At 32.8% G+C, this 14,514-nt stretch overlaps 2 protein-coding genes across 3 annotated transcripts; both read left to right on the forward strand.

The window, feature by feature from the left end:
• Positions 1–1,888: 1,888 nt before the first annotated feature.
• Positions 1,889–5,747, forward strand: LOC145557685 (uncharacterized). Its single transcript, XM_081618862.1, has 2 exons — positions 1,889–5,062; positions 5,640–5,747. Exons 1-2 carry the CDS (start codon positions 1,889–1,891, stop codon positions 5,745–5,747), a joined length of 3,282 nt encoding a protein of 1,093 aa, XP_081474988.1.
• A 16-nt stretch (positions 5,748–5,763) lies between these two features.
• Positions 5,764–10,293, forward strand: LOC145559821 (uncharacterized). 2 transcript variants are annotated; one of them, XR_014092976.1, is made up of 11 exons: positions 5,764–5,930; positions 6,059–6,104; positions 6,334–6,426; positions 6,706–6,834; positions 7,014–7,367; positions 7,521–7,781; positions 7,878–7,940; positions 8,065–8,148; positions 8,301–8,617; positions 8,943–9,531; positions 9,835–10,293. XR_014092976.1 is itself a non-coding variant. In XM_081621115.1 (10 exons), the coding sequence occupies exons 3-10, from the start codon at positions 6,424–6,426 to the stop codon at positions 9,220–9,222; spliced, it is 1,491 nt and encodes a 496-aa protein (XP_081477241.1). In that variant the 5' UTR covers positions 5,764–5,930; positions 6,059–6,104; positions 6,334–6,423; the 3' UTR covers positions 9,223–10,293. The 2 variants fall into 2 exon arrangements, 1 of the variants encoding a protein (XP_081477241.1); XM_081621115.1 differs by having other exon boundaries at positions 8,943–10,293.
• Positions 10,294–14,514: the final 4,221 nt, after the last annotated feature.

Here is a 14,514-nt window from a genome sequence, read left to right on the forward strand (position 1 = left end):
GTTGCTTGAATTAAACTGATTTGAGTCTAATTTGATGTAATTAGGGAGGCTGAGGTTACAATTTGTAGAGTACATATCAGACAACTTATTTGCGGACTTCGATAAGTAATTCATCTACTCCGTATTACTAATTTTTAGCTTTTTTATGTTTAATTTGTTTAATTTAAATTGCATGTGGCTTCATTGGCAAGAATCTGGGTAAATTGTTTCATGAAATTAGATGTATGGTTGAAATTAGATGTATGGTGAATCAATTTTGGTCGGTTTACCATGATTAAGAGGACATGTATATATTATAGCTAACACACAATTAATTTAACTTGTATTATCTTTGGTATGTAGCTAATTCAAATTTGTTTCTTTCCCCATATTGATATTTTGTTTGTTGGATTGGTATGTTGGTTTCTTTCCAATTATAAAAAGAAAATACAATTCCATATTGATTTATTGGGATGATGTTGGCAACGGGTGGGATTTAGTGAATTTTTTTGATTGGAGCTTGTATTATTTTACTTGGCTATGAATAATTACACAATTTCATGTGCATTTAGAATGATATATATTTCGTATTTAGATTAATAATTTCTTCTGGTTGGTAAACATAGTTTAACAGCTACAATGTAAGGTTATATTATAGTTTTTTTGCTTCCGAATGAGGTAAAAGTACTTGACATCCATAATTAGACTTGTAGGCCTAATACACAATAACACTAGAACTTTGTGTGTATTACATATCAACAAGAAAGACCCATTTATAAAATAGTGCTATCATGCTTATGGAAATGCAAAAAAGTACTATTCCAAACCTCTAGCTATGTGAAGATGACCAACCTCTATAATAGATTTAATCACTATGCCAATAAATTGAGTTTCACTCACATATTTTTTGTTGTAAGAAACACAAAACTAATAAAGGGATTCAAATTACTCCATCAAATTTACGCCCACTCTCGAATATATATCATGCAGTATTACTTTGTTCATATAATCTATATATAATTCATTTGTAAGATAATTTAAAAGACTACAAAAAAAAAAAGCTCATTTATCATTTCCTTTTGTATCATTCAAACGAGGTAATTGGGTTTCTTTTGAAAATCAAGCTTAGACTTAAATTATTGGAAAGTTGCATTTTAAGGTGGGGCTCCAAAGCAAAAGTCTGTTGTTACTTTAGAAATAATAAAAAAAAATCTCTTGAAAATCAATTACTTATTTTATACCCTACTCTAATTGGATATGAAAACATGGATCATGCTCGATATATAATTCATCTTATATATCAGCCTTAGTACTTTCACTCCTCTCATTCTTGCTTAAAAAGCTTAACCTCTGTAAGTATCTCTTTCAAACAAAGCTATATGAACATCAATAATTTTTTATTATTATTTTTTTTAAGCAAAATAATCATTTCAATACAAAGATGCTAAAGTCACTAAGCCTTTAAATTTAATAGCCAAAAAATAAATGATGAAAGATATTAGGAATAGATATATTTTAGTTGGTTGTCATGTAAAAGCAAAATTTGAATTGAACAGAATAAATCACCAAATGCATTAGTTTAAGTTAAAATTATCATAGTCAAATATATGAAGTCAGTACAAAGTTAGAGTCGTAGACACATTCAGAAACAAAGACTACTTGTATTACAATTGTATTACAAGAAATCTGATGAGGCATGCCATGTGGTAGCAGCAGCTGATGTGGCAGCGTGACTAATTCTGAAAACAAAAAAAAATTGATAGAAGTATTAAATTAATAGTGTTTGATAATAATGAAAGAATATTGGACAAAATCAAATTAATCAAATTTTTTTTTAGATTGATTAAAATTTATTAACTCTTCAATAACACTGACCGTTATGAAAATGTCCTCTTCGTGATTAGTCATAATGGATCGAAAATGGATGTCAAAAGATCGTACCAGAGGAGAATATGAGAAAGGAATGGAGGAGTTCATTGCTTTTGCGATTAAACATTCTAAACATCCGAATAGAATAATATGTCCATGTGTTGAATGTTGCTTTCAAACCCGACTTAGTGCTGAAGAACTAAGAGATCATTTGACCATTTATGGAATAGATGAAAACTACACGAATTGGGTTCGACATGTAGAGGTTGGAGATGTTTCTCTTGATTGGGGTGGTGCTCACGATGAGCCAAATGAAGACAACACCTGGGAAGGAGGAGATCACTTAGAGGAGTTGACGCGTGTGATTGAGGAAGAATTACAAGATTGCCCAGAAATGCTTGATAACATAACTAATGATGCAAAAACACCCTTATATTCCGGTTGTACAAAACACACAAGATTGTCAACTATCTTAAAATTGTACAACATGAAAGCTGGCAACGGGTGGAGTGATAAAAGCTTCACAACGTTACTTGAATTTTTAAAAGATGTGTTGCCTGAGGACAATACAATTCCGAGTAGTTCATATGAGGCCCAAAAGATGTTGCATTCAATGGGCATGAGCTATGAGAGGATACACGCATGTCCTAATGATTGCATTTTATATCGAAAGGAGTATGCATCTTTAACAAAGTGTCCTGAGTGCAACGTGTCTCGATACAAGAAGAAAGATAAGGTTCCTGCCAAAGTGTTATGGTACTTTCCCATTGTACCAAGATTTCGACGTTTGTTTAGTAGTCTAGAGGCTGCAAAGAACCTGACTTGGCATGCAAATGGGAGGATTAAGGATGATGGTATGCTTAGACACCCTACCGATTCTCCACAATGGATCAAAATTGATAAAGAATTTCCTAAATTTGCTCGTGAAGATAGAAATCTTCGTCTTGCACTCGCCACCGATGGCATGAACCCATTTGGCTGTCAAAGTAGCTCATATAGTGTATGGCCTGTTATTCTGGTTATATATAACTTATCTCCAGAGTTGTGCATGAAAAGAAAATATATGATGCTATCTATGTTAATCTCAGGGCCAAAACAACCCGGGAATGACATAGATGTTTATCTTGCGCCCCTTATTGAAGACTTGAAGATGTTGTGGGACACAGGTGTTGAAGTGTTTGATGAATCTCATAACGAGAATTTTAATTTAAGGGCTATGCTTTTTGGGACAATAAATGATTTTCCTGCGTATGGAAATCTCTCTAGATATAGTAACAAAGGATATAAGGCATGTCCTATATGTGATGATGGTATGTGTGACATGTATTTAAATCACAGTAACAAAGTTATTTATCCTGGTTATCGTCAATTTCTTCCATCAGACCATCACTATCGTAGATTAAAAAAAGCTTTCAATGGTAAGACAGAAGAGGGTAAAGCACCTAAGCCACTAAATGGTGATCAAGTTTTTGAAAAGGTAAAAGGGTTGGAAGTCAAATTTGGAAAACAAAATGCAGATCTTCTTCCCAGCACTGGTTATAAGAAGAAGTCAATATTTTTTGACCTTCCATATTTGAGCTCTTTGTATGTGCAACATTTTCTTGATGTCATGCACATTGAAAAAAATGTGTGTGATAGTCTTATTGGAACTTTGCTTAATGTTCGTGGAAAGACCAAAGATGGTAAAAAGTCAAGATTAGATCTCGTTGACTTAGGCATTAGAGAAGAACTAAAACCTCAGACTAAGAATAGGCGTACATATTTACCTCCAGCCTATCATACGTTATCAAAGAAAGAGAAGGTTGCTTTTTGTGAATTCTTAAGGGGAGTTAAAGTTCCAGAGGGTTATTCTTCAAATATTAGTAGTCTTGTGTCTATGAAATACTTAAAACTAATAGGTTTAAAGTCTCATGATTGTCATATTCTACTAGAGCATATCTTGCCAGTTGCTTTGAGGTCTATTTTACCAGAACGTGTTCGACGAGCCATCACAAGACTTTGCTTTTTTTTTGCTGAAATATGTCGCAAAGTTATCGACCCTCAAAAACTAACCAATTTGCAAAAAGAACTTGTTGTCACTTTGTGTGAGCTTGAGATGTTTTTTCCACCATCTTTTTTTGATATTATGGTTCATATAACTGTTCATTTAGTTAGAGAAACACAATTGTGTGGGCCGGCATATTTGAGATGGATGTACCCAATTGAGCGCTTTATGAAGATCTTAAAAGGGTATGTGATGAATCGAAGTCGTCCAGAAGGTTGCATGGTTCAACGATCCCTAGCTGAAGAAGCTGTTGATTTTTGTAGTGAATATCTCTTTAATGTTGACCCAATTGGTCTACCAAAGTCGCGAAGCATCACATCAACGGGTAAGGGAATTGTGGGAAATGTAGTGATATCCATATCTCGTGATGAATGGCGTCAAGCACACCTTTATGTTCTTCACAACAACTCTGAAGTTGAGCCTTATGTAGATGAACACATGGCTTTCTTAAGGGACTTGAATCCTACTAGAAACCAAGCATGGTTAGCTTTTGAACACAATCAAACTTTTGTTAATTGGCTACAAACAAAGGTTGCTGAAGATTTGAACAGGAGACCAGATTCTGTTTTTGAAAGACTGAAAGCTTTGTTTCGAGGTCCCCGTATGGAAGTCATATCTTATTCTGCATATCAGATAAACGGATTTACTTTCTATACAAAGGAACGAGATAATCAAAGTACTATGCAAAACAGTGGTGTGGCTCTTGAGGTTGAGGCTATGCATATTTCTAGTGCAAAAGACAAAAATCCTATTTTTGCTAGCACGTCATATTATGGGTTTATTGTGAGCATGTGGGAGTTAGATTACAATATGTTTAGGTTACCCGTCTTCAAATGTATGTGGGTTGAGAATAAAGGCATCCAAATTGATAATATGAAGTTCACCCGAGTTGATTTTCGAAGGGCTAGCTATACTAAGGAGCCATTTATATTAGCATCTCAAGCAAGACAAATTTTCTTTGTTACTGACCCAAAGGATAAGAATTGGAGCATTGTCTTATCAACAAATAGAAAAAATGCTAGTGCTGACCAAGTTGAAGATGATATGGGAAATGAATTTGAAGAGCACCCATTCCCTGAATCATTACAATCATTTGATGATGATACTAACGAAGATGATTTAATTTGTATAAGCGAGCTGATCATTCTGAAGGGATATGGATTAGACCTAGTAAGAGACGTCGAGGTGGGCCATTAAAGAAGAATTGGATGCAATCCCTTCGAAAGAAGCGCAAGATCTAAAATGATGGAAGAGACAACGAGTAGTTGGAAACTTTAATTTTTTGCTAGATTTTTTCAATAGTACAATGAGACATTAGAGTTTTAGTTACATTTGCACATTTGTGAAACTGATGAATAAACTAATGTTATGGATTTAAAATTTAGTGTGATACTATGTTTTTTATTTCCATATATTTGCTTCCTTTATGGACACCAGTAACCTATTCTGTATTTTTTTTTATTACCTATTATCATCAGGTTTCTCCTTTCTGCATTTACTAGTGTGTGTGTGTGTGTTTTAATCTGTAGTGCCTTTATGGTCTTTTAGTTTAGGTATATTTAGTTTTTGTTACAACTGATGAATTATACAGCTTTGCCAAGTATATGTTTATAATCTTTAATTTTCTCAGCAATGTATTATTCATTGTATGTATCCACCTATTAGTAGCTACTACTAAATGTTACAGTATTCTGTTGCATTATTCGTAGTCTCCTCTCACTGCTATTTTTCCACTTAAATTTTATAGGTAATGGGATCCAGTCAGCAGGATGCTGATGGTACAAATGCTTCTTTTAAAAGAAATAGACCAACAACAACTAAGCGAGGTGCAACAGGCATGAAGAAGGTTGTTTGAGCCAGGAATAGAAAAATGGTTTTTCCAGTACAGTGGAACTCAAAAGGCCAACCTATTGGAAATAATAGTGTGATCATGTCAAGTTATTTGGGAGCCACAACACGAAGCACAATTCCTATCAAATATGAAGAATGGGATCGAGTTCCTTATGCTTTGAAAAATGCAATTTGGGAAGATGTCTCGGTAATAATGTTCTCTTATATTATGATTTTGCATTATTAATCAGTTCTTTACTTTTTATTTAAATTAGTTTGATTTAGTGATTTTTGTTTTTTTTTTTCTTTTATGATAGAAAACATTTAACATTCCAGAACAAAAGAAAAAATGGATCATTTCTAAAGCAGCAGACAAGATGAGGTATTTTAGGTGCTTTTTAACAAGAAATTGGATCTACGATAACCATGGGAATGTACGTGATGAGCCACCTAAGTTATATCCATTTATTGAGAAATCTGATTGGGAGTCCTTTGTAAGCAGTCGATTGTCTGATGAATTTAAGGTAAATTGCTCAACCTAGATTATAATTATTATTTTTAGCATATACATCCTATAGACTGCACTTACTTATCAGAATCATATTGGACAGAAAACTAGCGAGGATAATCGACAAAGAGAAAAGAAAAACAAATATCCTCAAAAGTGTTCCCGTAGAGGATGTGCTCGCTTAGAGCAGGATATGGTAAGTTGTAAACCCAAAGTGTTTTTTAAATCTCTATTTCCACCAGAAGATCATTTCCTTTGCATTAGTTTCACCTTTGTCTTTTCAGTGTTGAGATTTTAGCTATAAATCATGCCTTCTCTTTATAGCTAGCATATTTGCCTATTCTAGAGTGAGTAATTTAGTGTAGGATGGTTAGTCATGGAGATTTTCAAGCTATATTGTATAATACATTTCATGCACTCTAGTTTTGCTCAAATGTAATACCGTGAAATGGAGATCATCACTTTTTTCATGCAGTTAGCTGAGTTGGCTTCTACTGATAATCCAATGACTTCTATACCACGAGCATCTATGTGGAAGGCTATACGAAGTGATAAGAGAACCAGGAAAGTTTATGAGAAAGCTCAAGAAGTTGCGGAGAAAATTGTGAGTGTTTTCACGCCTCTTTTAATTATTTACTATTAAAACCCAAATTTTGTTCCTCCTACAACTAGCCTAAGAAACTATGCTGAACTCTTGAAATACAGGAATGTCTTATATACACAAGAAATTTGAAATGTTTTATATTTTTCTAATTATGTTGTTTTTAATCGATTGTTATGTAGGATATGCTAGAAAACCTTGCTGCTAATGGCGAGTTTCCAGATTCCGGGCGCGAGGATGTGCTCTTCAAGGCTTTAGGAAATAAGGCAGAGCATGGAGGTCGTATAAGGGGTGTTGGTTCTGGTGTTAATATCACAGATTATTTTGGAAGCTTAAAAAATCCTAAAGAGTCACAAGATGAGGTAAAGGATTTAAAATCAATGGTGATGGCTATGTCAAACGAGTTAAGGGAGTTGAGATCGTTAGTAAATTCGGGAACTCAGTCCAAGAAGACAACTATTTGTGATACTATCATTGCCGAAGAGAATGAGGAGGAGCTCACTCCAAGTTGCAATAGTCCTATCGAATTTCTAGAGGTATATTGTGAACTCATCTATATACTGATGAACATACAGGATAATATAGTATGCTGAAATTTGTGTATTGAATCCCCCTTTTCCTTTAATAGATTATAAAGATTATTTGTCATGTGTCTGATTACATTGAAATTGAAATCTCTGATGATATAGGGCTTGACTGCGTGTGAACTAGCACTCTCAGAGCCAAGTTATCGCATTGTGGCTACAGGCAAGGTGCATAACATCCCAAATGTTGCACGTGTTGTACATGGTGTACCACTATTGTCCAACCAAGTTAGAGTGTCGATTGAGTACATTTATGAGAAACAAGCTCTACTGCCGGTACCTCTTAAAGATGAAGCTTATACTCTAAATGAAGCTCTAGGCACACATGTTGCTTGGCCTTGCCATTTAGTAATTATTGCCGGAAAGGTTTGTCAATCATGTAACCCATCTATGTACCAACTTTGCAGAATATAAACTATAAAAACTATCTAATTTATTTTGATACAAACTTGTAAAATGCAGATCCCAACACAGCCTACATCAAAAGCAAATCAAACTAATTGCACCAAGGGTTCAAAAAACGATGTACACTGATTCACATTATTTTATTTTACACATTCTTAATTTTATAAAAATATACTATCAGATGAGCATAGGAATGGTTAAACTATTAACCTATTACTGAAATTGTATGTATATATTCTTACAGAACCAAGTTACTGCCTTTCCAAGCTTGCAGACTACATCAAATGCATTAAAGACAAGATCATTTCCTGGGCAAACCAATGCAAAGGTTAGTTATCTTTGATGTTATTCAATTACTATATAAACACACATACTTTGCTTAGTCATTTGCCTTCAGCTTGGATAATGTACAATTTTCATGAGATTGTCTAAGATGAGTGTTTTTGTTAACATATTTAATTGTTGGGGAGAATGATATAGATTCCAATAACACCAAAAGTCAAAGAAAAAGAAGTTGCTCAATCTTGGCAAGCAAAAAAACCTGAAGAGCAGACAACATCAAAGACTAAGCTTTCAACAGTTGACATGGAAGTGGTTATTAATGTTGATGTCCTACCTCATGAATTAAGATTGACATTTATGTATGCTAAAAGAATGAAAAAAGACGAGCAGATAATGATTCCTATGGAAGAAGCAATAGTGAATCAATCTCAACAAATTTATATGGGCAAGGAGGAGATTTTTCAATTAATTGCCCAAGAAAAAATAGGTGCTTGCCACATGTCTGCATATATCATGTAAATTACCGTGATCTTTCTTTTCTTCCTTTTATTTTTTTTTTTAATTTTTTATATTATTGCCTCTACCAACTGTTATATTTTTTAAAAAAATATTGCCTTTTTTCATTTTGTTAGACTGTTACAAAATAGTAATTTATAAATCATTAAATGAAGGAAAAATAAGGTGATATGAGATGATAATGATCATCGGACTTAAATTGTTTTTTTTAAAAAAAAAATTGAAATCAAAGCTTTAGATATGTTTAATTTATTAATAATATTATGTGTAATAATGTGTTTAGGTATTTAAACTAAATCCTTTTTTTTTTTTTTTTTCTATCAGGTTAATGTATCGCAATTGTCAAGCAACGGGGAAGAGCAAATTTGGGTTTTTATGTCCGTCCTCAATATCTTTAGTGGTGCAAAGTAGACATGAAGAAAAGATTCAGGAGAACCGTGTAGAACGAGCACGTTATATTGTTAATGCACTTCAGGGGACTACAAGGAAAGATAAAGTTTATTTGGCACCATACAATGCTGGGTTAGTGCAATCTTATATATATTGCATGTCAATTTTTAAATTAATGCATATATTGGTTACTATATATGACTTACAATCATGAACTCAATGTGTAGGCGCCATTGGATATTATGTGTGATTGATCCGGAAGCTGATGTTGTCTATTATTTGGACCCCTTACGAAAGGAAAATTGTCCTATTGGAGATGATTTACGTAGCGTTGTAGAGACGTAAGCTTGATTATTAAAATACTATTAAGATTTTTTTTATCCATACATTTGACAATATTTATATTTTACTTTTCTTAAGTTTGAAAAATATTTAACCATTTGATAGGGCATTACTTATATATCAAAATCAAGTTGTAGGAAGTAAGAAGGTGAAGAAAATTACAACTTGGTCCAAAATTCAGGTACTTATTTGCATATCACTTTCATGTCGATAAACTTGTAATATCTAGCTTTTAGATTGCATTTTTTTGTGTTTGTTTAAGATTATGTGATATCTATAATTAAAAATTTAATAAAAAAAAAAGGAAACAAATGATGAATCTAAATTTTATTTAGAAAAGATAGTCATTAGTGCCTAAGTGCCTTACTCCGTAGGATACTAATTAATCTAACCCAAATTTCTTATAGCTAGCTTGTCTTTTATAAGTAAGTTGGAATCATTGTTATGTCTTTCCGCTCTATTTATTTTACTTATTTTTATGCAGTGTCCTCGTCAGACTAATGGTGTAGATTGTGGTTACTATGTCCTAAGGTTCATGCGAGATATCATTGCTCATAACCAACCACAAATTCCGGAAATGTTAAATTTATTGTAATGTTTTGTTTGTATTAAAAATTAACTATTGCTTTGATTATTGATTAGAATTTTTTTCAATATGTGCAGTACTTTTCAGATTGTTTATGGCCCAACTATAGCACACAGCAAATTGATGAAGTGAAAACTGAGTTGGCACGCCACATTCTCTACTTTGCTAGTTGATTTAGGAAGTAAAAACTAATTGGTGGAAAAATCATTATGTTTAGATTTCTTATTAGTTTAATGTTTCTCAAATTGTTAAAGTTAATATTATGAATGCTTCGTATTTTTTTTTTCTATTACAATGGACACCGTGAAACTTATTAGTTTTTATTTTATATATATACAATCCATTTGGTTGTGTAAATTTAGTTGTGTTTGTATAGATAGTCAAATAATTAAGTTCTTAGTTAATTAACAGCAACGATTCAAGATCTTTACTTTAACAACAAACAAACTATTCACATCAACAACGGTTAGAATATCAATATTGACAGTGGTTAAATGGGTAGTCTAATGTTGTTAACACCATACATTTAACAACGGTTAGAGTAATCGTTGTTACATGATACCACCCTCTACAACAACGATTTCATCTACAACGGTTGTTGACTGTTATCTATTGCTATTTTGAACCGTTGTTAATTAGCAATATTGTGGTAGTGTTGATAATCTAATACACTCTCGCAAAACTCTTGAACCCCATTCCAAAATTCCAATGTATCGCGTCTACCATACATCCAACCACGATCCTTCTCCATTTAGTAAATTGTCTCTAAACATATATAGCAACATATAATGAATATTGTGTAATTGCTACATATTTTATGTAAAACAAATTCAAGTACAAAACGTGAATATACCATTCATATAGTGAAAAAATGCATGTTTCCAAAGGGTCCTTATCTCTCCAACCTAACCCATCCTTGAATGTCTACTCTCACTAGTGAATGTATGTCAACTTTCCAATTTTAAGGAAAATCCGGCAGCATTTCCCCCTAGTTCTCCAAGTACACGATGTAGATAATTAATTACCCACATATGTACCCAGAGAACATAGTGAGGAAATGGTAAGCCAAAATGTTCCTTAAAATCGAAAAGAAAACATACATTCACCACCTAAGTGAGAGTACACATTCAAGAACAGTCCCAACCGGGGACTATTCAAGACTTTCTCCTAATGAGAAAGCCTTGAACGGGTATCTAGGCATATGATGATGCAAGTATTCTATATATTGTTGTATTTATTTGCAATTAAACAATACACAAGTTGAAATTTCATGAATAAACTTTTATTAAATGGATAAATAGAACGAAATATAGCTAAGTAAAGTTTATAAGTCATACCAATATAGCAACTACCACTTGAGCTCAATATGTAGTCCTTAAGCTAAACTCGTGCTTCAATTCACATATGAATCTATATATTAAAAAACAAAAAACAAAAAACAAAAATTAGATTAAATATTATGTATGTACTTCTCATAACATGTCAATTCACTAATTTATTTCTAAGCTAAAACACATCATTCATCGAACTAACAATTGCTAAACTATGTATTCACTACTTTAATTTGTTCAAAATTCATTTTTTTATTCAAAATTGCTAAACTAAAAAGGTTACTAATCTCTAATTTTTTTCATTTTATTTATTCAAAATTGCTAAACTAAAAAGGTTACTAATCTCTAACCATTATACCAAACCAAAATTCAACTAATTAAGTAACAAGGCTAATATTCTCTACTTTATTCAAAATTACACATCAAAACAAATTAAATTAACCATTAAAACATACTAATATCCAACTAAATGAGTAACAAGGTTACTAATTTCTAATATTTTCACAATTTCCCAATAAAAAAAACCAATTATTGAAACAAATTGAAGTAAAATTATATTATAACCTAAATTTTAATTTGCCTAACAATTCTTCAACATGCAAAACAAATTAATATAAGTTCATAAATGGGAAATTATTGAGAATAAATAAAAAAAATTATTCCTAAAACACTCAAATTCGGAGAGTTTAATGTAGCTTGAAGGGAAGAGAGATGGAGTAGCTTCCGTGGTCAGTGGTGCGGCGACGACCTTCATGGCAGTGGCGCAGGAAACGAAGAGATGAGGTCGGCGTGGAGGGGGTTGAGTTGAGGGGAGAAACACCACGGCAGGGGAGAAAGAGAATGACAGGGGAGAAAGAGAAGGCCAGGGGTGGCGGCGGTGATGGTGGCCGGCGACTGTTGCGGCAAGAGTGCAGGTGAGGTGAGGGGTTTCACAGGTGAGGTGAGGGGTTTCGGGAATGGAACAGTGAAGAGAACGAATAGAACAGTGAATTGAAGCAGCGAAAATGAATGAAAGAGAAAGAGAAGGAAGAAGGAAAGAGGCGGGGTTTTTTTTTTGAATTAGGCACCGGTTCATTTGGCACCGGTTCAAACCGGTGTCTTTTACATTTTTGGCACCGGTTTAGGCCAAACCGATGCCTTTTCTCTTGTTCTAAAATCCCGCCCATTTCTAGATCGGTTTTGGCCACCAGTTTGGCCTGAACCGGTGCCATATGGGGGCTGCCTATTGCAATTTTTCTACTAGTGCTGGTATTAATTATGGAGAGAATTTAAGAGAAAAAATATAACTAATTGATTATTGCTTTAGTATTAGATATAGATATAGATGTTAGATGGTCGTAGCTAGAACATTAAATTACTTACATTATTAAGTTTTTAGCTACAACGAACATTTTACATATTATTGCTGCATTTTATTAAAGCTAACAAAGAATTCATTTGAAGAAAAACACACTAGGTATTATTGAAACATGCAAATTGATTAAGAGTTTCGATTTAACAATGGTTTAAGATATGAAGCTAAGGAATAATGCAAATCAGTTAAATATTATTTAATAATAATAATAATTTTGATTTAACACTGTTAAATTTTGATGGTTTTAAAAAATAATTATCATAAAGGATTTTGGTGGCTTTCTTTGACTTCTACAAAGCCACCACATAGGCACATAACCCAAATAATACATATTAAAACTACTAGATTTACCACCTTAACCAAAGGTGTAAATACACGCCAATACAATTTATATGCAAGAGCTAGCCCCTCTACGCGCACGTAGCCCACCCTAGTTTAATTAAAAAGTCATAACGAAATCTAAGAATTGAACAAATACTTAAGATATTTAATCATTTAAATATTTACGTCATACAACTATGATTGTCAAGTAAATCAATCTTTCCCTTCCGCTAATGTTTATACTTTATATATAAGTAAAAAGTAATAGGGATAAGCAAAAATTTAGGGTACCCTAACCTAAAATCGGAATCTATTTGAAATCGCAGGTTCCAAACCTGGAACTTATAGATAGGCTTAGATTTTGGGTAATAAAATTGGGAACCTGTTGCAACAGGTTCCGGTTTCGGGTAATAAAATTTTAAACCCGAAACTTGTAGAGTGCCTGTACCATGTTAGTAAATGTTCCCTGTACGGTACACAAAACTGGAACCTATCATTTAACCCCAAATATAAAGCCCTATATCAAAGTTGTATAAAAGTCGTCACCTACCTCTCACCTCCCCTCTTATTCATTTTTCAACGTACTCTTTTTCTCCGTGAAGATTCAAATAAGTACCCACATGAACAACAAAAGCTACTAAAGTACAATTTGTGTATTGCATGATGTCAAAAATCAAAAGTCAAAATGTGTCAACTACTCTGTAAAAAAAGAGGAATTTAAAAACGTTCCAATAATCATTTATACAAATGATACTTTAATGTATAATAATTTCCACAATCAGCACTACACAACTATGTTTAGTACACATAAATTGACTTTCACCTTCTGCTTTTAACTTTCACCTTCTGCTTTTAACTTTCACTAACAATAATTAAGTGAAGAAAAATAAGTCGACAACAAATCCTATCCGTAAAATATTGTATTATCAAAGTTAATTTCGATAAAATATCAAATCTCTATATAATTTATAGTCCTCTGTACCTAAATTACATTCCTACTTCTACCATTTATTCCTCACATAATAGAGGGAAGTAGGAATGTAATTTAGGGACGGAGGGAGTACTAAGTATCATTGCCTATTTACATTAAAATTATATCAGATTAAATTAGCTAAAATTACCCTAAAATGGTTTATGTTGACATGTTTAGTACACATAAATTGATTTTTACTTTCACTAAAAATAATTAGAGGTGAGCATGGGACGGGTTTCCGTATCGTTAGTACTAACGGTTCGGGTACCCGATAACCAAAATCCCTAAAAGTGATATCCATAACCCGAACCGATAAGTTCGGACACCCTGCCTTTGGATACCCGGATTTTCGGATCGGTTATCGGATACCCAATAAAATATCCAATAATGATAATTGAACTGAATTATGTAGTTATTATGATATAATTTACCACTAATTAACAACAATATCATATGATTTTGACCAAATTATTAATAATATTACAAATCATTGGTATTATAAAGTAATTATAAAGTAAAGTAAGAGTTTAGATTTTAAAAAAATAGATTTAAGTAGGGAAAAAAAAAGCAAAAAAATGTTTATCAGAACGGATCGGATA

This window comes from Chenopodium album, chromosome 9, assembly GCF_948465745.1.
Source record: "Chenopodium album chromosome 9, dcCheAlbu1.1, whole genome shotgun sequence".
In the NCBI taxonomy this organism is placed as follows: Eukaryota; Viridiplantae; Streptophyta; class Magnoliopsida; order Caryophyllales; family Amaranthaceae; genus Chenopodium; species Chenopodium album.